The following is a 25114-nucleotide window of genomic DNA, read 5'->3' as shown; positions in this document are numbered from 1 at the left end:
CACATTTTGTAATATTACAAACTGAATATGTAATATTAGAAAATGAATTTGCCAAAAACAATCACTTTGCTGTATTGCAAAATCAGTCACATTTTTTAATATTACAAAACGATTTTCTAATAAGAAAAAATCGTTATTGAATACGACAAATCCATTTTCTAATATTACAAAATCATTTTTCAATATTAGAAAATATTTTTTTTAATATTATACATTTATTTTGTAATATTAAAATTTCATTTTCTAATATTACAAGTTGAATTTGTAATATTAGAAAATGAATTTTAATATTAGAAAATCACTTTACAATATTGCAAAATTAGTCACAATTTTTAATATTACAAAATGATTTTCTAATTTCAAACAGTCGTAATTGAATACATCAAATCCATTTTCTAATATTGCAAAATCAATTTCTAATATTAAAATAAATCGTTTTGTAATATTAGAAATTCAAAAATTTAAAGTGATTTCTAAAGAATAATAAAAGTGCTTTAAATTGGTTATAATGTTTACTTGTTCTTAAAGCTTATAGTAATAGGCACATTTTCATATAAAATTATTTCATTTTCAGTCAGTTAGGTGGGAAAACCTTGACAGGACGGACTTATTCTGTTACGTAATTTGTGTCGTTTTTACGGGGGTGCGGTGACAATACATAAAATATCATAAATTTGTTTAATGTCTGTCGAAAATATTCATCATATTCTTAAAGCTTATACTTTTTTTCTACAATTTGATGTAAAGATATTTGAAATTGAATTAGAGATAAATTAAAAATCTTGACAGTACGAACTTTTGAATAGAAAAAATCTTGTTCGAAGTAGGTAACTTGAAAAACAATACCCATTGCATGTGAGACGGAAGAACATATAAAATTCCGAAAATTCCGCATTTTATGAAAAACTCATTATTGTCGGCTTCAAACTGAAATATACTCGCCTGAAATGAGAACATATGTTTAATATATCGATATATAAAACACAAGTACCCAACATGCCTTTTTTGTATCGATAATATGCTTACAATTAACATTGTGGTCCATGTTGAGGTATTCTTATTGTAGGGGTGGCAATTTTTCACCTAATTGGTCTTGGAAAAGTTCAAATATTTATTACTAGGGCTCATTAGAAAGCTAAGTCACTATATAATTGTGTTTGAATTTACAAAAGCTTGTATGAAGTACAGTATTTGAAGAAAAAAAAATAGTGAAATTGAAGAAAATATTAAATTCCGAAAATTCCCCTTTCTATGAAACATTTATTATTGTCACATTGAAACTGAAAAAATTGCGCCTGAAATGAGAAGATGTGTTAGATATATCGCTAATTTAAACACAAGAACCCAACATCTTTATTGCACACCCTTTATTTGCTAAAAATTAACAATTAAATTCATGTTGAGGCATTTTTTTTTTCATGGGTAGGGGTGGCATTTTTCCACCTAACATGACATGAAAAAATTCAAATATTTATTGCTTAGGTTCATTTTGAGACTTAGACATAACATAAATGTACTGTATGACATGAAAGCTTGTTTAAACCACGGAATTCTGAAAAAAAAAGACAATAAGTGGTGGTATTGAAGAAAATTCTGAAAATTCCCATTGTTCCGATTTTAAAGTAATTGTCACCCTAAAAGAAAAAAGTCTAAGCGCCTGAATTGATCTGATATGTTTTATACATCTTTATCTTATTAATGAATGCTTAAAATATGAGTTCTTCACTCTTGGTATGATGTGAATGAGAATTCTGTTTGATACCGTGACCAGTTTTCTAGGGGTAGGGGTGATATTTTTACCATTTTTTGAGAAAAAAAAAATCATGAAAATTAGTTTTTTTGTGGTTTATTTATGTAGAAAATAGAATTATCTATCGAATGATACCAAATTTGGGACGTTTCAGTTGAGCAATAACTTGTAGAGTAGAACTTAACTGACTTTCACGAAAAATTCGAAAATTCCATTTTTTGCATTTTTGGATTAATTCTGACTACGAAAATCGACAAAATTTATCAAAAGAACCCCAAAAGTATAAATTGTGATGATACTAAACAGAAAATACCAAATATACCGTTTAAATACTCTAGGGGTATTGAAAAATATGTCAATTTAAGCAATTTTTCGGCGGGGGTAGGGGTACATGTTATTCATTTTACCCCAAAACCCTAAGTGTTACTGCAACGGTATTGGAACCATTATAAATTATAAAGCCGAGACATTTGCTACATGATGCTACATACATGTGCAAGATTACTTCGTTTTAAAGAAAGAAGAAGTTCGTAGAATCAAAATACTCAAAAAATTGATTTTTGCCTCAACGAGGTATAAAAAGTAGCCGAAAAATCAAAAAAAAACGCGTCAGTGAATTTTTTGGCGACAAAAATATTCTTAAATGGGAGGTATAAGGGTACCTGAAAATCACATTTTGGTTGATAAGGGGGGGGGGAGGTGGTTATCCCAACCCACGTACTATTTATATAAATATTTATATAACAGTTCTGATATGTGGTGTGATCTGCCTTGAATTTCGCTCATTAATCACCCTTTCACATTTCATTGGCTATATTCATTTTTCTTTGTTTTCGTATTTCAATAAATCAAATAGTGTTATATATATATATATATCCTACTTGTTATCCTACTTTCATCCAAGAAGCATGGCTAAAGCATTATAAAAAGTGCATATTTTCAAAAAATTCGCAAATGTAACAAAGAAGTTCGCAATTGTAATGTACCGGTTGTTACTGAGTTAATTTGTGTTACAAGTTAATTAAAGTGACATGCTGTTTTAGAAGATTAACTGAGTAAACAGCGTCTGTGAATTGTGTGGTGTAATTGTTTGATGTATATCTAAGTAGGACTGTGTTTTGCACATGCTTTCTCAGGTTCAGCATCTGCACAAGATTTGTGTTTCCAAACACTATATTATAATATATCTCTTAACCCCATTTTTCTAGTCACAACCTACGATGTCCTCAATATCATCGGCCTCACCACAATCTCAATTCACTTCTACAGTTGCAGTTTTTTATTTCATTTTTCCTACTTGATTCATTAGTGAATTAGAAAACATCCTGAACTCTCCCATTTCCAAATATGAATATGAAATCAAATGTTCTCTCATATATCGTTTTCAGTACTGATTATGAAGACCCTCAGTAAAACCACTTGTACAGAATTGAACCGTGTTTGCAATCGCATGTAAACCATAATCAATTGAATAAGAATGTTCATGAGTTTCTGGGAATTTGACGAGGTCGTTATAGCCATCACTTGGCGTCCGTCGTCGTCGTTGTCTGTCGTCGTTAACACTTTTTTCAAAATTCTTCTAGCTCCTCTGACTCTACATGACCAATTGGAACCAAACTTGGTATAATGTTTCCTTACGTATCGTGTATAGAAATGATGTGGGGATTTTTGATCCGTTGAAAAACATTGCCGCCTTTACTAAAAATAGAACATAGGGAGCAGACAGTAGTTTTTCGCAGAAATATCCAAAATCGTGAGTTTTGGCCAAATTCTTTTAATTGCTGAAATGATCCTTATTATAAGACCTAGAAAAGTCTCCGGGATAAAAGTTGTCGATGACCCTTGTAAGAGTAATTGCACCTGAAAGGGAAAATGATGACATTTTTTATGCAGTTTTCAGCCAATATCTTGAAAACTATGATAGATTGAAAGAAACTTTCAATTAGTGAAATGTTCCTGATGATAAATCCTACCAAAGTCTTCTGAAGCAAAATTGTCGGGCAACTTCTTGTTAAATTTATTGCCCTTGAAAGGCAAAATTTAACCAGGTGAGCCTGATTTGCCTGACACTTTAGATAACAAGGCGTGAAAGTTTTACAAACCAGTTAATGGTGATTAGAGATAGTTCATCCAGTTAAGATCTATGTATTATAGTTCTACGCCAAATTATGTTGATAACTGTTTTTTTTTCACCCGAAAAAGTTTTATCTTGATTTTATTATTTTATCTGATTTATTTTTGGATTTATCTCTACATTAATTTCAAATATATATACACCAAAATGTAGCACAGAATGTATTACCTTTAAGAATGTGATAAATATTTTTGATGAACATTAAATAAATTTCAGATATTTTATGTTTTGTTACCATATCCCCGTATGTCCGTCCTGTCGAGATTTTCTCCTTTTAACGTTCTCAAAATTAAATATTTAAATATACTGTTGAATATAGACTTCAAGAATCAGTAAATATGTTTTGACAGACATTTATAATTTAGAAAAAATACCTTCGTTTGTTCCACATCCGATACCCAATTGAAAAGTTCATGTTGGAAAAAGTTCTTCCTGTCAAAATTTTGCATTCATTTCTGGACATATTTCAAAAGCATATATATCAAAATGTAGCAAAAAGTATAGCTTTAAGAATATGTTAAGGACTTTTGACAGACATGAAGTAATTTCCAAGTTTTAGGTATTTTGTTACCGCATCCCCGTAAAAAAACGAGACAAATCACGTAACAAAATCAGTCCGTCCTGTCAAGATTTTCCCACCTAACTGATTCCAAATGAAATAATTTTCAATTAAAATGTGCTTATTACTATAAGCTTTAAGAATAAGTAAACATTTTTTTGACAAACATGAAACAATGCATCAATAATGAACTTTATTCATCGACATGTTCCCCTTTTTATCGCCATTTTCTTGTCAGATAATGTTCGTCCTGTCAAGATTTTCAAAAAAAAAAACTTTCAAACAATTTAAAGCACTTTTTATTATTCTTTAGAAATCATTTAAATTTTTGAATTCCACTGAGTGAAACTAAAGTAATAGCCAAAAATGTATCAAAAAGACCCGTCCTGTTGTAAGACTAACAAGTTTAATTTCCGTTCTGAACAGCAGTGTCGCATTTTGTCTTCCAATCCCGAGCACCATCTGTCGTCATAATTTTCGTTATCATATAATGCAACTAAGCATAATTTGACATTTCACGAATCGACATGTTTCTCCTCACAAAACTTCAGTACGAACTGCCAATTTGTGACATGTCAATCTTACGTTGTTTATTACATTGTCACAGTTTAAAATGCCGAGTTACAAAGTAAGAATATTTTGATGATTTCCCAGTCTCGAAAAACGCATTACGAAGTGAGAAGTTGCAAATGAAGAATTTCAGTGTACAAAATGGAAAATTACACACAAGTTACAAATTGACAATTTACGAATTTCAAATAATTAGGCAATTTACGAATTTCAAAATGACAATTTACAAATCAAGAAGTTACTTATTAACAACTTACGGATTAAGAATTTTGACCCCGTTGGCATTCCATAATTTTCATGTGTAACTGTATTGAATAATAGGTCTCAGTCTTGTATTCTTTGCCCTATAGGCTTCTATAGTATACCTTAAATTTTCATGATTTTTTTAAACAGACAAGAAGCAATCTAACTCTTGACCATGTTTTTCATTAAGGAAATGTCAAAAATAATTTTTAGGTCCATTTTAGAAAAAAAGGCACAAACTTTGGTACACCAGGACAGGTCAAACTAAAAATAGACTTTTTCTACTTTCACTTTTATTTTGAGTTCATAAAATAGACCCCTTTTCTGAAGCATTATTTTTCATGAACATACTGTTTTTTCTCAAAAACAATTTTGTTTGTGTCATAGATTGATATTTACCCTGTACTTGTGATGAAATGATAGTCATTTGCCAAGAAACAAAAACAGGAAAAGTCAAAAAAGAAGTGCACTACATTTTTTAGCCGCTATGTTTTGACCTGCACCCGCTCAGGAATATGTAATACAAGACTGATACCTATTACTAATAAAGACTTTTAGATATCTTTAAATGTTGTTGTTTTTCTATAACTATGTTCAATTTCCAACTTAAAGACAAAATATCTCTGTCCTCCTGCTTTCTTATGAATTTTTATTCCAATTTTCATATAGGTACCCTTTAACAGTATTAAGTCAAATATCTAAAATGTGGCAAAAAAAGACAAGTTTTGATAAAAAATAATTTAGTTACCTATTTAAACATTAAAAGTGGTCTGTACTGATAAGACAAATGCCTCAACTATTCTATGAATACAAAATTGTTTCAAAATCTCATTTTTTTTGGCCCATATTCACAAAAAGTCAAGTCAGGACCCCCCTTTTTTAGCCTTAACACAAGGGAGCCTCTTGATAATTTAAAATCTGCTTACTGAAACAGCCAATTGCACAAAGTTGAAGTTCTTGTTTAAACAAAGGTAAAATAGAGTCAAAATGTTGTATATTTATCATTATTTTAATGAAAAAGACATCTTAGTCCCCAAAAATGCAGATTTTCAGTCAAATTTGGTACCCTGGGCATGTATAAATGTACTCGGTAATTACAAAAAGAGAAGTATCTCACAGACCCAGATAAATATTTTGCAAGAACAGTAGATAACATACACAGAAAACATCAAAGTTTCTACTTACTTCACACACTATTGAAGAAAATTCATTTTTTATATGTCATAATCACCAATTTTTTATAAGCCACATTAGAATTTGAGTGGAAGTACCAATAGAAATGGTCATTTATGAGATAAAAAATGTTTTATTGGTCAGTTTTCACTTTTAATCAATCAAATGACTGTAGTACAGCAATTCTTGAGCAGTTAAAGTAGAATAAAAGTGAAAATGCAAAATATATTTCAGTTTTTATATGTCATATGTAACAAGTGCAATTCAACCATTTTCAAGTCTCTACTCCAAGTATTAAAAATGTCAAAAAATCAAAACTGTTTATAATTCAGCAATTTAAGTCACCCTATTTATATCTTATGTAGTTGTGCTGAGAAAACTTTTAATAATATCAATTGCAATCCATTGGTCATCTTTTAATCTATAAAAGCATTGCTAATTTCCAAATTTAGTAAAAATATGCCATAAAAGTAAAAAAATGAGGCATTGCATCACTTTATTCCATTTAAAGTTGTTCCATTTAGTATAAAAATATGATATATTGTTGTTTGAAAGCTTCTAGGATAATTGAAACTCACTAAAAATCTCACTTTCCACTGAAACTGTGGTTATCAGGGCTCAGTCTTGTATTCTTTGCCCCATAGGCTTCTATAGTATACCTTAAATTTTCATGATTTTTTTAAACAGACAAGAAGCAATCTAACTCTTGACCATGTTTTTCATTAAGGAAATGTCAAAAATAATTTTTAGGTCCATTTTAGAAAAAAAGGCACGAACTTTGGTACACCAGGACAGGTCAAACTAAAAATAGACTTTTTCTACTTTCACTTTTATTTTGAGTTCATAAAATAGACCCCTTTTCTGAAGCATTATTTTTCATGAACATACTGTTTTTTCTCAAAAACAATTTTGTTTGTGTCATAGATTGATATTTACCCTGTACTTGTGATGAAAAATGATAGTCATTTGCCAAGAAACAAAAACAGGAAAAGTCAAAAAAGAAGTGCACTACATTTTTTAGCCGCTATGGTTTGACCGACACCCACTCAGGAATATGTAATACAAGACTGATACCAATAGATTGGTAAGATGGTTAAAAGAAAGGGAGATAATCAATGATGAACCAAATGGATTTGTTAAAGGAAGGAGTACAATTGATCATGTGTCCACTTTAACATCAATTATTGAAACTAGAAAGAAATGTAAATTGTCAACTTTTGTTTCATTTATAGATTTCAAAAAGGCACATGATTCCGTAGATGGATCATTAGTGTTTAATTAATTAAATGACTTGGGTTTAAGTATTAAGTTTATGTTTGCATTGAAAGCCATTTATTCAAATGTAGAGTGTTGTGTTCGTTTGAATGGCAATACTACAGATTGGTTTAATGTAAAGACCGGTTTGAAGCAGGGTTGTGTTTTGTCAACTGTAATGTTTAATATTTTATTAATAATTTAATTACTGATGTAAAAGAATTAGATATTGGTATAGATATTGACGGTCAAAAGGTTGATATTTTGTTATGTGCAGATGACTTAATTCTCCATTCAGAAAATGGAGAAGATACGCAAAAACTGCTAGATGTTTTAAGTGTGTGCTGTAATAATAATTGCTTGAATATTAATTTTAATAAATCCAAAATGATTCAATTTAGAAATCAATCAATACCAAGATCTGAATGTACTTTCCAGGTCAATGGTGAAAATATAGAATATGTATCAAGTTATCAATATTTGGGACTGGTTTTAAATAAATTTTTAGATTATAATGTAATGGCCAAAGCAGTGGCTAAATCTGCCAGTCGAGCACTAGGTTTACTTATTGTAAAATGTAAAACTTATGGCGGTTTCCAACACAATATTTTCACTAAACTATTTGACACTTTAGTTTGGTCTGTAATTAATTATGGCTCAGCAATTTTGGGCACGAAAAAGTTCTCCTGTATTTCAGCAGTTCAGAACCGAGCCATGAGATTTTATATGGGGGTTGGAAAATACACCCCTAATGATGCAGTAGCTGGTGATATGAGTTGGAAACCCTCATACGTTCGACAATGGGTTAACGTTTTTAGACAATGGTCTAGATGTAGTAAAATGGATATAGATAGAATTAATTATAAAGTTTTTAAGTGGTCTATTAGAAAAGGAAGTTACAGAATTAAAAACTGGAGTAACTAAGTTATGGAAATGTTAAAATGTTATAATAAGGAACAATTTTGTAATGTAGAAGTAAATATACTTGATAAGAGTACCATATGTCAATTAGAGGAAAAAAATGTTTGATAAATATAAAACTGACTGGTGTAACAGAATGAGTCAATATGGCATGGCCAAGGTGATAAATTAAGAACATATAAATTGTTTAAATTTTCATATTTTACTGAACAGTATTTGTTGCAAAATATACCTTTACGGTTTTGTAGTGCATTTGCAAAATTTAGATGTGGTGTAGCACCTTTAAAGATTGAAACTGGTCGTTATGAAAGGTTAGCATTAAACGAAAGATAATGTCTCATTTGTAATGATATAGAGGATGAAAACCATGTATTATTAACATGCCCATTGTATGATGATCTAAGACAGTCACTATTTTTAGATATTATTAGTTAAAATGAAAATTTTTTGTCATTGTCTGATGATGATAAATTTATATTTTTATTTAACAATGAAATTGTATGTAGCTTAGTTGCGAAAATCTGCCATGGTATTTTACTGAGAAGAAATAGTATTTTATATCATTAATCTATGATACTTTTTATAGATCATGCCTTTTTGAACTGTATTTTAGATGTATATATTACTATGTTCTCAATAGTCTCTCATAATTCTTTTTAGAATGGCTCATGCATTTTAATTTGTATGTTTTATCGTTATCATGTTTTATATGAATGTATGTGGTGAGACTTTAATAAACTATTGAACTGTATGATTGTAGGAACACCCTCGAACTATTATACCTGAAGCTGGTCGCCATTTTTATTCCTTAGGATGGATGACTGGATCAGGTGGTGCAATAGGTGTGAAGTGTGGGTAAGCCTAAATGCTAGAGTAAGCCTATCTACTAATATAGTGCATGAGTTCGTGTAACCAATAATGATGTAAAGCGTGGACGAGCCCAAGTACTAATGATATAAAATGTAAGTAAGCCTGATTACTAATGCTAGCGCGGGTAAGTCTAAATGCTAATGATGTTAAGCATGAGTACACCTAATTACTAATATAATGCGTGGGTAAGTCTAATTAATAATGAAATGAAGTTTAGGTAAGCTTAAATACTAATGATATAAAATGTAAGTAAGCATGATTACAAATGTTAAAAAGCAACAGTAATCCTAAATGTAAATAATATAAATCGCCGGTAAGCCTAATTACTAATATAATGATATAAAGCGTGGGTAAGCATAATTACTAATGACATAAAACGTGGGTAACTAATGATATTAAGGATTGGTGAGCTTGAATTAATGACAGGAGGTGCGTTTAAGCCTTATTACTAGTGATAAAAAGTGCGGGTATGCCTAATGACTTAAAACATAAAGCGTAGATATAAACTAATTATTAATGATATACAGCTTGGGTAAGCCTAATTACTAATGGCAAAAAAAGCGTGGTTAAGCCTAATTATTAATGATATAAAGCGTAGGTAACTTGATTACTAATGATATAAAGCGTGGATAAGCTTGATTACTAACGAAATAAAGCATTTGGTATGCATGATTACTAGTCATATATCGCGAGTAAGCCTTAAAATGTTTGACATAAAGCGCGGGTATTCATAATGACTAATGACAGAAAGCGCGGGAAAGCCTAATTTCTAATGTAAGCTAGATTAATAATGATATAAAGCGTGGATACTCCTGATTACTAATGATAGAAAGCACCGGTAAGCTTGACTGCTAATGACATAATGCATAGGAAAGCTTGATTGCTAGTGATATAAAGCGGTGGTAAGCCTGTTTATTAATGACATAAAGCGTGGATAAGCCTGATTACTAATGATATAAAGCCTGAGTAAAGCCTTATTACTAAAGACATAAAGCTTTGGTAAGATTGATTACTAATGACAATGTGTGGGTAAGGCTTATTACTAATGACTTGAGACTGTTACAATGTAGATAGGTACTATCTAAAACGCTTCAGAAGTAACAGAAAGTTTTCATATTTCATTTGGTAACTTAAATATCACGTTTTTCCCTACAAGCACCCTACTAATACATCTTCGGATTTTAGAAGGTGTTTTTTTCTGAAATGACAGGACAAATTTTTCCGTCACAGATTTCTTGACTTCTACTTGAGGGAATGATTAGATATTTGGTATGTGGCGTAAGCATCATGATGTCTTGTATTGTGTCTCCCCTTTCCGGCTTTCTATGTTGACTACTTCCTGTTTTCCGAGTAACTAAAAATTTCTATAATTGTGGTATTGGGAAATTTTCCGTCGCAGATTTCTCAGCACCCATTGGAAGGAATGATTTGATGTTTTGTATATGGCTTGAGCATAATGACTTGTACCGAGTCTCCCCTTTGAAGCTTTGTATGTCATTTACTTCCTGTTTTCCGAGTAACTTAAAATTTTTACATGTGCGATATTGGGTTTCTCAGCATCTATTGGAAGGAATGATCACATGTTTGGTGATATAGTCATAAGATGTTTGGTGATATAGTGATAACTTTTTAAGATATTTCTATATGCAGATTACAGCGATATATAACATATTTAATTTATTTGAAATTTATGTTATTAGCAAAAGAACATGATGTCTCTGAGAACATTCACTCAACATTAAAACTTCAAAGATTACATTTACTAAGCTCTTTTGAATATAACAAGAACTGGTTTTAATAATATGTCAAAGAAACAATGACCCAACACGGGTAAAAAAATATCAAAATTTCATTGACTTTGTTAATGCCCCAATTTTGTTTCCGGTTCTACAATGTATGCCTAGCCTATAATTTAAATTTCTGTTTCTATGGTCTTTTTGTAGGGGGTACAGATTTAGGTAGCATTGCTTACAGTTTTTATACGCCCGTCTAAGACGGGACGTATTATGGTATACCGTTGTCCGTCCGTCCGTGTCGTCAATATTTCGGTCATTAACTCAAAAACATTTTTACCAACTTTTATGAAACTTTGGTGCATAATTCATATCTATTGACATAAGCTCCCTTTCGATTTTTATAAATTTCAGATTTTTCGTTTGAGTGTTAGGAATTTTTATACTTAAAAAGGGGGAATTTTCAAGTTTTCGGACAAGAACTCAAAAACACTTTCACAAACTTTTATGAAACTTTGGTGAATTATCTATATCTATTGACATAATTCCCTTTCGATTTTTATAAATTTCAAATTTTTTTTTTGCGTGTTATGATTTTTTATATTCAAAATAGGGGGGATTTTCAAGTTTTCGGACAATAACTCAAAAACACTTTTACATACTTTTATGAAACTTCGGTGAATTGTTCATATCTATTGAAGTAAGCTCCCTTCTGATTTGTATAATTTTTTTTTGTGCATTTTTTATTTACTTTTTTTTTTTGGGAGCGGTAGTTGACAAAGCTCACATTATTTCTAGTTGATCATATAAATTTATTAAAAGCATAAGGACAAGTTAAAAGGGCAACGGGCGTATCATGCGCTTAAAGCGAAGCTCTTAATTCTAGTTTTCTACAAATTCTAATGAAAATTTCTGACACGCGAGGAATTTTTTAATTGGCTCTACCTGTGGTCAGATTCTTAGGGAAAAGTGGCACAGGTCCCTTGTATTATGAAAATTACAACATTTTTTAGCAGACCTGTCAAGTCTCAGACATTTTAGAGCTGATTTGGTGGCATTTTTCTTTCATATATTGTTTTTTTTTTTAATTGATCATCCAAATTTTTACCAAATCTAACGCATTTGCGCTTTGAAAGCTTGGCAGCCTTGATATAGCATCTGGGTATTAGGTTGGCCTTTGGCATTTCAGCACAGTCGCGTACCATTGCTTAGCTTTCGCGCGTTATCCCTGCAAGCTTAAGGTAATGTTTTAAACTGTTTATTTTTTTTTCTATTGGTTGAAACCGAATTGACTAATAAATTTTGTATCTTCCAAGCTGATTGTGTTGGAAATCAAAAATAAAAGTCCTCCACTTATGTTGTTGCAGTTTCACAGAACCCTCTTTAATTTCAAATAATGCTTTATTACTCACTTTAATGGTAAAATCTGTTAAGGTTACATACAACTAATTTACTTTGATTTGTTACAAGCCTTTCTGATCAGTCGGTTCTCTTTGAGCAAACCAGTGGTCAATTTCTCAAAAAAATCGTTAACTTGTGTAAAATTAGTCGTAAGTTATGACGTCAAAACTTACGACTTATTTTACTCTTACGAATTTTTGTGAAAAGGACTGCAGATTATTCTATATAGCCAGGCATGCGGTACGCCATTAGCCTGCACTCCGCGAATCAAGAAATTAAATTATAAGGAATGTTTCTATTTTCAACACCCCGTGCAGGTCAGGGTGTTAAAAGAATAGGCCTGCAGCAGCGCGAAGCTTGTCGTAAAAGGCGACTAAATTGTGCTCAGAAACCTAACCTAACATTTCATGTTCATCGTTAAACCCCAACAATCAATCAATCAGGTTGTACAAAATAACCTGGTTTCGACTATTTTACATTTGAATCGGTTTATTGAACCTGTCGCAAACCAGGTTATTTCCCAAAACCTGACAAAAAAAAGACGCATACCTTAAATGTATATACTTTTTTTTACTGTAAATGTTATACTCATTATCGTGTGTTAATGAGCATAAACATGTAGACATCTTTGCAATATGGGTCATTCTCAAAACATGTGCAATTCTTTGGTTGATGTTTTGAAAAAAAAAAAAATTGCAGAAACGAATGGCTCTAGGTTTTTTGTTTGCGGATTCCAAATATTCATCGTGTAAAATATCTCCACAATAAGTAGAGTACAAATCCGTCAAAAGTTAAGATGTGTGTTTAATTCATCAGCAAATGTCTTTGGTATTACATGGATTGTTTTAGTCATTATAAGAAATTAATAAGTTATTTAGACCGTTTTAAAACATTAGGCAGTTTGCAATGTAAATGACAATTTTCAAGCATATTAACCGCCTATCAAACACTGTAGAAACTCCTGGCGTTCCAACTAATACCATTCAATTTAGATTGGGGAAGCAAAAACCAAAACACACACTGAAAACCAAATATCATCTAGAAAAGAAAAGAAAATACATCATTAATACATGAATGTCCGTGGGATAACACAATAAATGTCTTTTGTGTAACAAATGTCGTCTTTGGTATACACAAATATTGCAAAACCCTTTTCCGTCAAAAGGAATCCCGTAATTAGTCTAATATTTTGATCAGAATTTTAGTTGTTTTTTTTTAGATAAACTATATAACGAATAAAATAGATTATTAATGCGCAAAAGTCCACGAAAAAAAACAAAATAATTGTCTTTGATATAACGCTATCGATCTTTGGTGTAACAAAAATTTTGCAGAACCATTTTCCTTCAAAAGTACCCCTGAGATAGCGTTAGGAATATCTGATTCTTACGTAAGAAATGTGTAAATTGATAAAAACATAACAACTTTGAAAAATATAAACTTAATGATAAACAAAATGGATTATTACTGTATAAATGTCAAAGAAAGACAACCCGTGCCCCTCACTTACCAACAAACGGGGGACATGTTCAACGGCAAGAAAAATCAACATGTTTATAAGATATGTGCATTTTTGGATGTTACAAGATCACATTTACATATCAACACGCTAAATTATTGGCTTTATTGGTGCATTTTTAGATTTCTAGACCATTGTAAAGATTGGAAAATGTGCCAGGGACATGCAAAATACAACAACTAATGCCTACTTATCAGGGTGGAAATTTATTTTACCATTTATGTTATAATTTCATATATTTTTCCCATCTCTAGGCCAGAAACACGTAAGAAAACGTACAGGGACAACACCATTGCACATATTTCGAGAATGACCCACATACAGGTTTCAGGTTTCAGTCGGGTACACAATGATTATATATAATTATGATAAACCTGAGGAAAGGCACGAAATCAATGGTTGCAGCTCTCTGACTTTGACTCAGGCGAAATGTTATAGCTAGTGTCAGTTTATCCCTTTATTTACAGTAAAGAAATCTACATCACTCCATCAGGTGTTCAGAAAGAGAAAATTCAGGTATATATGTATATAAAGTAATTATTCAGCATTTCTTGTTGCACGGAGAAAAAAAAACATTTGCGCGAAACAAACAAATTAAATTAGACACTTTTTAAAAATGAAGTCGTTAGTTTCTGTTCAGAACTAACAGGCTTCAATGCAAACTTAATGGACAAAATTTAAACTTAAAACTAGGTGGCACAGGAAACCGAGACTTAAAGCCAGGTGGCACGGGAAACCCGAGAATTAACGCCAGGTGGCACAGAAAACCGAGAATTAACGCTAAACGAAACTAATGATTTTATTTTTGGCTGTTAATGTTTAATTCAGGGATTTTCGTTTTTAGAGTAATTGATTTACATATGTTTTACATTTTGATATGTTTTTAAATTCATTTGATGTATGATGTAAGATGGAGGGTCCTATTGCGTCTTAGAGGGGGAAATTAGTGTCATCATTAGTAAGAATTGATAGGAAAAGCTTAGTGTTAATCCAATTTTTATGACTCAGATGTCAATCTGTTGTTTTTGAACTTCTGTTTTATTTCTATGTACTAGGTTTATCTTTAACTGTTTCAGAATTGAAGGGGTAAAAAATTTGGCCACGACCTAACATTTCAACTTTTTTTATTGTTGGTTCCATTTTGATTTTTTATTGGATTCATTATGAAAATCACTGCCTGCGTTTTTCAATCAGATTTCAGATATATATTAAGGCGGTGGAGTTATAAGGCGCTGATGGGGGCCACACTCGAAAAGTCATTTTTTAATTTTTGGTCCGAGTTCGAAAATGTTTAATTGAATTTCAAATTTTGTGCTATATTGTGTCCACTCTAGTGGTTGTGTCCATAATGAACTTACTTAAGTGTGTCAAAAATTAATATTGTGTCAACAGAGTTCGGCATGCTGCGCTCCGCGAAACGCTTTAATATTGTCTGTTAGACTTGTACTACATACTATAAAAACATCTTAAGTATTATACTGCAACTTCACTTACATGAGGTCTAAGAGAGTATTGGACAGTTTTATCAAAAATAAAGAGGTAGTGTTCAGTACCCCTTTTGGTTGACTTATTCCCGTTAGATCTTGTCGTTAATTACAATTAGCAGAAAATTGTATTAAGGGTTAAAAGAGCTATTATCATAGCTTGAATGTCATGATAATATCACCGAAGGGTTGGTAATTTGTTTTGTTAAGACATATTTTTCCGACGCAGTCGGTATAGTTTCGCTTTTTACCCTTTGACCTAAAGGACACTCTTCTATAGAAACGCAAGTCACCTGATTGCGATTCTGTTTTCCCGATCGGCCAAATACTGATGACATAGTGGCGTTCAGAAAAACTGTATCGAAAATTGAAATTGTGTGCAAGGTGTTATTTTCTTCATTGAAATGTAAAACTTTTAAGTAAGAAGAAAAAATTATTACGTTTTTTTTAAATAGTATTTGTCGTTAATATGGTTTTTCAATCGCAAAGACTGAGACCATTAGATTGAGACTTCAGAATTTTTGGGGGTTTATTTATAATCTAGATATAGAAAACAAATAGGCTAACATTGAGTTAGATTGCGTCTGGAAACCTTGATCATTATATTTTTAGCCTGAGGATCTTTTTGTTCAGACCATTGATGGGGAGGTCCTTAGTACTCCTCCAGCTTTCAAGAAGTTAACCCAAAGCTCATGTTCTCCATTAATAATCAACTCCTTTCTAGGAAGGCCAAGTATGTACTGTATATGTTTATGTAGCCGTTGGTAAATGTTAGAATGAATCATATTACCGACTGACCGACGTTTACATAGACCAACTTCAAAAGATTCTGGATATAAAATGGACTAACATCTGTTGTAGTATAAACAAAGATAAAATAACAAACAAATGCTTTCTGGTCGATTAAAACACCTCCTTATATATTGAGCAGATCAATTACAACACCTAATATACTGAGCAGATCAATTACAACACCTAATATACTGTGCAGATCAATTACAACATCTTATATACTGAGCAGGTCAATTACAACACCTTATATACTGAGCAGACCAATTACAACACCCAATACACTGAGCAGACCAATTACAACACCCAATATACAGAGCAGACATATTCGAACACCTTATATACTGAGCAGACCAATTACAACACCCAATATACTGAGCAGACCAATTCCAACACCTTATATACTGAGCAGACATATTCGAACACCTAATATACTGAGCAGACCAATTACAACACCTTATATACTGAGCAGATCAATTACAACACCTTATATACTGAGCAGACCAATTACAACACCTTATGTACTGAACAGATCAATTACAACACCTAATATACTGAGCAGATCAATTACAACACCTTATATACTGAGCAGACCAATTACAACACCTAATATACTGAGCAGACCAATTACAACATCTTATATATTGAGCAGACCAATTACAACACCTTATATACTGAGCAGATCAATTACAACACCTTGTATACTGAGCAGATCAATTCCAACACCTAATATACTGAGCAGACATATTCCAACACCTAATATACTGAGCAGATCAATTACAACACCTTATATACTGAGCAGACCAATTACAACACCCAATACACTGAGCAGACCAATTACAACACCCAATATACAGAGCAGACATATTCGAACACCTTATATACTGAGCAGACCAATTACAACACCCAATATACTGAGCAGACCAATTCCAACACCTTATATACTGAGCAGACATATTCGAACACCTAATATACTGAGCAGACCAATTACAACACCTTATATACTGAGCAGATCAATTACAACACCTTATATACTGAGCAGACCAATTACAACACCTAATATACTGAGCAGACCAATTACAACACCTAATATACTGAGCAGACCAATTACAACATCTTATATATTGAGCAGACCAATTACAACACCTTATATACTGAGCAGATCAATTACAACACCTTGTATACTGAGCAGATCAATTCCAACACCTAATATACTGAGCAGACATATTCCAACACCTAATATACTGAGCAGATCAATTACAACACCTTATATACTGAGCAGACCAATTACAACACCTAATATACTGAGCAGACCAATTACAACACCTTATATACTGAGCAGATCAATTACATTTAAGTCATAGTATTCATTTGATTATAATTGGGTGTTGAGTTAGTTTAGCATATATAGTTATGCAAAATTTTTAAACGCCATACCTAATAATTAATGGTGCAGAACAATTATAGCATTTCAACTCTGAAACGTGAGGACGAGTTACCAGATGTATTCGCTCAAAATATACCTTCATTCAAGTGCTAATTACGTGGAAAGGATGTCATACAGTTTATGTTTTGAAATTGAACGATAATAACCACGGTACCTACATTTTTATATTAAAATTGGGAATTATAATTTTGAAAAAAATATACGTGTGATTTATTTTGAATTATTTTTAGATGCAGGTGCTGTAGTACATATACACAATACCAATGCTGTGATGGTCTCCCTTGTTTTCCCTGGTAGCGAGTTCCGTATTACTCATCAGCAGATGATTAAGTGTACCTATAACTGGAAAACTGGTACATGCAGAAATATAATTATTTTATGTCAGAGACCATATGCAATTTAGAAAAAAAACATACTAGTAAATGTAGTAAGATTGAAACAAAAATAGCGCCCATAGCAATAAGAAAATTCAAACTATAAATTTTATTGGACATTTGATTTTGGGATATATATTTTTAATTGATCAACAAAATAGGTGGTTATGTTGAATTCTCAACCTCTCGTCTGAAGGTAGATAGAAAAATACAATAGAGTATTTTAAATAAAATATCAGAAGAAACGTGTCTTGGCATGTATCATGTTTTTAGTGGCTAGTAAAAAACTAGCATGCATCATTTTTTTCAAATTGGTGCTTTATGTGATGTAAAGGTTAAGGAATTAGTCACTTTAAAAGTTACTTCCAGGTGATATATATATATCATATAATTAATCTCACTAATGCTGCATATCGATTCATGAAACAAAGAACGTATTTATGTAATTGTGATTTCATTGTTTTGTTAGGAAAAAATAATAAGTACATTGATGAACTTATTGTTCCAATCGTAGAAGGTCAGCCAGAAGAAATAGACCTCGCTGTAAGTAAAATACATGTTTGATGAAGTTATTGGTCCAATCGTAGAAGGTCAGATAGAAGAAATAGAACTCGCTGTAAGTAAAATACATGTTTGATGAACTTGTTTCAATCGTAGAAGGTCAGCCAGAGGAAATAGAACTCGCAGTAAGTAAAATACATGTTTGATTAACTTACTGTTCCAATCGTAGAAGGTCAGCCAGAAGAAATAGACCTCGCTGTAAGTAAAATACATGTTTGATGAACTTGTTTCAATCGTAGAAAGTCAACCAAAAGAAATACACCTCGCTGTAAGTAAAATATATGTTTGATGAAACCTGACAAGCTAGACGGAAAGTCGATTTTTGTTTGACTAAAATTGACGGATATTAACTGCTTTCAGGAGTAGATCACTTATCAAACAAACTTGCAGATTGTCTTACACTGGACCTGACACATTGAGTTAAGTTTTAGTGCGCTAATCGCCCTATAACCGTCAACCCCACTCCATCCTCCATGGCCAAGTTCGTATCACGATTGGACCAGGAAAGCTGTGGTCTTTGTCTTGAAGGTATAAAACAAATGACAACACCGAGGCCAGTGCCGTAGCTACAATGTATTTAAAGAAGTCAAGACTCAAACATGCTTGCAATAGAAATCAGCGAAAATAAATCGCTCCCCCTGTTCTATACTACGAAAAAGCTTCCACGCTGAGCATTGCTACTCCATTGAAGTCGGCATACAATTGTACATTGTTTTGTTGTTTTGGATTTGCAGATTGTTTCATGGTCGCAAATAGACATGATAGGTTCAGTAATGTTCAAGATTTATCCAGGTTTCTATTTACTACAAAGTTATAGATGAATATGTAAAAATTCATATATGGATGTGTAAAATCGGACCATTTACTCACAAAACAATTACAAGTCTGAAGTTTGTTTTGTGAGTGAATGGTCCGATTTATACATTCTGGAAAAAACAGTGTTTACTCCTTATAATTCCAATTTCAAACTGTCTGAAGTGAATTGAAATTGACACCCGAAATTGAAATTACTGATGGCGGCATGTGTAACCATGTTTTATAAAGTTGTTATTTTTTATAAACGATTTCGAAAATGAATGAAAAAAGGCAGATTACACCGTTTTCGTGCCTTTAATCGGCTCTATTTTGTCAAAGCGATGGTAGCCATATTTGTTTACAGTATGTACATGGAATTTACACTGTTGTAACAACTGCCAAGAATGTGAACAACCAATCATAATACTTGAAAGAGATATAAATTATGCTTATTAGATTTGAATTACGCTCAGGCTGTAGATGGTGAACAACCAAACATTGTTTGAATTATATCCTGTTACTATTTATTACGACATGTATTTACATCATGTTACTATTTACAACAAGGTTTATTGACTACATGTATTTACATCTTGATAATTCAAGCCCTATGTTGCCAAAGCTTTAGAAGATTACCCAGAAACTTCAGCTGTAATTATACGGCGACATGGAATGTACGTCGTCGGTCCAACTTGGGAGAAAACTAAACTAATGTAAGTCAGTTTTATGTTATAGAAATTTTAAACAATTGCCTAAAACTTGTAGTATCGTTCTTTAATCACAATGTAATAGTTAAATAATAAAATAATAATTCTTATGTCATTATCTGTGATATGCATACATACAAACTTGTGGTCAATGTCACAAATTGCCAGACACTACAATTTGCAATGAAATTTGTCCTTTTACGCTTTATGTATGGTATGACCTCATTTTTCGTTGGATGCATTATAGTGAGACATAATTTGTGACATCGTTCTTTCTTTTTCTTTTGCACGATATTGTTACCTTGATCGTAGATTTTCTCTCCACAGTACCTTCTTCGAAAAAAAAAAATGTTTTAGCAGTTTTTCAGAATCAAATCACATAAAATTTTATGTTATGTTAAGTCTCGTGCCTCTTTAAAAATCTTAGTCTCAATTTTTCAGGTTAGAAAGTTTTGACTACCTCTTCAACATAGCTTTACAGATGAAACTCCACGGTCTTGATCCTACATTGCCACCGGAAGTTGTTCAAAAAGCGGGAAAATGAAAAATAGTTTAAATCTATGTTTCAAACTGTCCTAGCTCCATGTAACACTACTTTACAATGATATTTTTTAACAATTGTGTTGAACAGCTGCAATTTTTTGGTGTGTCAATATTTGCCAGTATTAGGTCTTCACATTTTCTAAGTGAGCAAAGAACCTGATAAAAAAATCGGTATCAATTTTCCAATTTATAGAGTGTTCGGTTAAGATGGCTTTATCTGGGTCATGGATACAATATATAACCTAACTATTAACAAGTATTGTAAGGCTTGTTAGTTGTTAGTATTACCTATGGGCATGTAGTTTAACGTATTACATATTTTAGGCACTAATTTTGATTTCTTAAAGCTTGTACCTGATGAAATGTTAACAAATTTGATGCTAAATGAAACAACATAATTCGTACATTGTATTATTATTATTATTATTATTTTTTTTAGAAATTTCGAGATGCCAAAAATTATGTTATTGGATAATCAGATAAAGGATAGTAATTGCATATTATCTGAACATTGCAGAAATGTACGCTTTAATAGGAAAAATACCACATATGATAAATATATGTTGCTGGATTCATTGGTTTGCTAAATAAATATACACGTGTATGATTATCATATGTTTGTGAAAAAAGCATCCGATTATTATGTGATAATCATATGATAATTGATACATATGTTAATCATGTAATGCTCGATTCGATGCTCGATGAAGGAGGCTCATTTATGCTATTGTAAGTTTTATTATTTTCAATGATGAAGTGTTCACTCTGCTAACATGATTTGTATAATCACCGGCTTTATTATGGTGCTGCTTACCTCTATGTCTGTCTATTTTATTTTAATAAACATGAATTGATTAGCTACCATTTAATACGTCACTTTCTATATGATTAACCCCAAAAATTGAGGATATTCTACCTTAATTTTTTTTCTGAACACAGCATTAAAACTATTGAAAATAAATACCTTAAACATATTTAGCACACATTGAGTCAGATTTTCTTCATATGTCAGTAGGTTTCTTCATATGTCAGTATGTTTCTTTTGAAATTCTGTTTTAATTTTTTACAGATCAGGCTTATCTTTTACCGTTTTTGGAGCAAAAGGGGCCACGCAAAAAAAGTCAACACTTCTGTTTTTGGTCCGCTTTTTATCTTTTTTTTTGTGGATTCCTTATGAAAACTGAAGCCATCGTCATTCAATCAGATTTCATATGTCTCTTACGGCTATCTAGATTATACGAGGGCAAAGAGGCAACAGCGTTAAAAATTGACTTTATTTTACATCCGATTTTGAAAAAAAAATAATATTGGAGTAATCAAGGGAACCAAGATTCTAGCGGAAATCAAAAGAATGTAATCCAGGGACAAAGACCAGACATGGAAAACAGACAAACACAACAAAGAACATAAAGTAACAAAAATTATACATACAAAGTTACAAAAGTAATTGAGCAACTCGGACTCCACTAATAACTGGGAGCATGGACCAGGTGCACCGGTAGGGTAAGCTTCCACTGCTTTTCTAGAAACACCCGCCGAGTTGCTCATGTGGATCCTAATTAAAATCCCTGCCTGCATTTTTCAATCGTATTTCAGCTGTCGCTTACGGTTTTCATGTTATAAGGGGACAAAGTGACCATACCCCAAAAAATCGGCTTTTTTTTAAGTTTTGGTTCAATTTCGAAAATTAAAAAAAATATCGTATCTGGAATCATCGTTTCCTGGTAATTCACTGAAAACTGGATGAACAGTCAACAGACAAAACGTATACATTTTTGAGGTAGGACAATTTACCTTAATTATGAACCTTGTCCGAAAAGAAGAAGGTTTCTGATCTCTAACGGAAACAACTATTTCCTACGCTCTAAAAGCACGAAAGCGACCACGGACAAGACTGTAAAAAGTGGTGAATTTATTTGACGATACTAACGATTCCATACTACCAAATCTGTCACAGTTTTTACCAAAATTAGACTCACCTAAGATGCCGAGATCTAAACTAGCCGCACATTTGGGGATACCATTCAGCGTTAATAACAACTCTATAAGACATCCTGAAAAGTCGATTGTAAGGTTGAGAACACCTATTCAAACTTTTCATCAGATGACAAATTTTCGACTAAACCAGAAGCACTTGATGAACGTCCACAACAGCAATTCACCTCAACACCTTACGATAAACCAGACTAGTGGGATCTGTGCCCGACATTCCATTTCGACGGCGTAGCAGAAGTGAAACTTGTGACTTTGAAATTTCTTGAGAACATGGCTATTATATCTAACTGTCTTTAACGATAAAGAACATATTAATATGTATACCACATGTATTATTTACTGCTGTAAGTATGTTGTGCGATATGAAAGGTAACAATATTTTAAAAAATTGTTTTGATGTTAATCAAACAGTTAACTTCATAATTTAATTTTCCTAGCTCATAAAGTTTTCGATTCCTAATAATGATTTCTTTCGTCCAATATTGATTTGTTCATAGAAATGAAAAACCTGGTGTAAAATATAAAGAATTGAATTGAATTTTTGCCGAAATATGATGCATTTATAATGTACGAGAAAGCGAGTTGCACGCTTTTGTCAGTGTCAAATTCGCAAATTCTTCCTAATACCATGTCGTTCAAGTCAGTGAAGAAAGGACAAGTGGTCCTCGAAATATTAATATTGATGATCGATTATAGATAATAATATTAATAATAATAATCGTAAACGACAAATGGACAAAGATAGTTCACTTTTACCAGAAATCTGAACAATATTGTACGAAAGCTAAACTATTTGATTCAATTGTTAACTTTGAAACACTTGTTATGAGGAATTCATTATCAATTAAGCCTTCATCATATATGTTTATTGTAAATGAAAATGATTACTGACCAATTTAACCTAGCTATTACAAGTTAACTATTCGAGTTAAATGTAAAATCAAGAAAGTACAGAAGACAAAATAGCCTTGAAAGAGAAAGGGCAAATAATATAATATAATATTATAACAAAAGAATATTACAAGAGGAACAAGTTTTAAATTGAATGAAAATACAAAAAAAAAAATGTAAAATATATAGATAAAAATAGTTGTGTATCATTATTGCTTGAAATCCATTATGGAAATTTTTTTAACTGATTAATTTATGCTGACAGTGTAATATTTGTATTGATAACTTTTTTCCATTAATTAAACAACTGACGACAGTTGTTAACTAAAAAGGGGGTTATTATTGTGATACAAAATTTAGCTTTCGTGTATTTAACAAAAAATATTATTTTTAACTAGGTCAGAAAGACAAGATCGAGCAATTTCATTACCTGATTAATCTCATTCTTTCGAAATAAATTCAGATTAAAGTGCTTTGATAATTCAAATGATGGCATTAATGATATCTCCAGCTAAATTAATACATTTTTCTTTTGAGAATTGGGAATAGGTTTTGATAACTTAAGAGATAGGTCTAATCACTCTTCATTCAGAATTGATAAGTTGCATGGTGCAATTTTGATAAAAAAAAAAGAACAATGACGACAATTACGACCTAGATAAGTCAGTGACCGAGTTAAGCGTAACTGTGCCATAGTTTTATTGATATCTTTGTACTTAAAGAATTAAGGTTTGCATAAGGGAATTGATTTATAAAGATGATTTAAAATTACTTGTTTCAGAATTTAAAAACTAATTAATTGGGTAAACTGTTTTGTATTTTGGCAAATATTTATGTTTACGTGTCGAACGAAGATTAGATATATGTGAAATTTAAAGAAACTTTTCTTTTATTGAACTCTGATAGTTTATGGATGCCTCTTTCTTTTGTGCTGCTCATTATGTATGAACAGTGGGTTGGTCTTACTGGACGAATCGGAACGGCAGGTTCAACATCAAGCCCCTATATAATGGGCGACGTTGGCCGTTTCGGGCGTCTGGTACCACCTACACTAACGTATTGTTATTTTAGGTAAAGTATTATTTTTGTTATTAATTTTGAATTAAGATATTTTATTTTGAGAATAACTTGTTAATTTAAATACTTGATTTTTTCTATATAATATTATTGAATTTATATCTTATATCTATAAATTATGCTATTTTTAATTTAATAATTGTTATGTTTAAATATTAATTCTTTCAACTAATTACTATTGAATTTCACATGCATTTATGAATTTAAAAAAGGTATGGTACCAACTACACTGACGTATTGTTATTTTAGTTGCCTAGGATTATCAGCTGCCTAGAATTAACAGGTACCAGTCCATATTGTGACGGCGTGAGCTTTCCCCTACAG

At 31.7% G+C, this 25114-nt stretch overlaps 1 protein-coding gene and 1 pseudogene across 1 annotated transcript in view; both read left to right on the top strand.

Annotated features, from left to right (window-relative positions):
- The window catches only part of LOC148620519 (methylthioribulose-1-phosphate dehydratase-like), a 51634-nt gene extending 29938 nt beyond the window's left edge, over window positions 1-21696 (top strand). Inside the window, exons 2-8 of the mRNA XM_088581439.1 lie at window positions 9365-9459; window positions 14595-14643; window positions 16224-16344; window positions 18078-18200; window positions 18691-18764; window positions 20184-20290; window positions 20726-21696. Coding sequence (XP_088437565.1) covers window positions 9365-9459; window positions 14595-14643; window positions 16224-16344; window positions 18078-18200; window positions 18691-18764; window positions 20184-20290; window positions 20726-20828 — 672 coding nt within the window. The 3' untranslated portion in view covers window positions 20829-21696. The remainder of the gene's footprint in view (window positions 1-9364; window positions 9460-14594; window positions 14644-16223; window positions 16345-18077; window positions 18201-18690; window positions 18765-20183; window positions 20291-20725) is intronic.
- On the top strand, window positions 296-9358 carry LOC148620520 (uncharacterized; annotated as a pseudogene).
- Window positions 21697-25114: the final 3418 nt, after the last annotated feature.

This window comes from Perna viridis, chromosome 4 (genome assembly GCF_037379345.1).
Source record: "Perna viridis isolate PV_CMFRI_1.1 ecotype Kerala chromosome 4, ASM3737934v1, whole genome shotgun sequence".
Lineage (NCBI taxonomy): Eukaryota > Metazoa > Mollusca > Bivalvia > Mytilida > Mytilidae > Perna > Perna viridis.
Note: the sequence above shows the minus strand (reverse complement) of the source record. Positions and strands in the feature narration are given on the sequence as shown.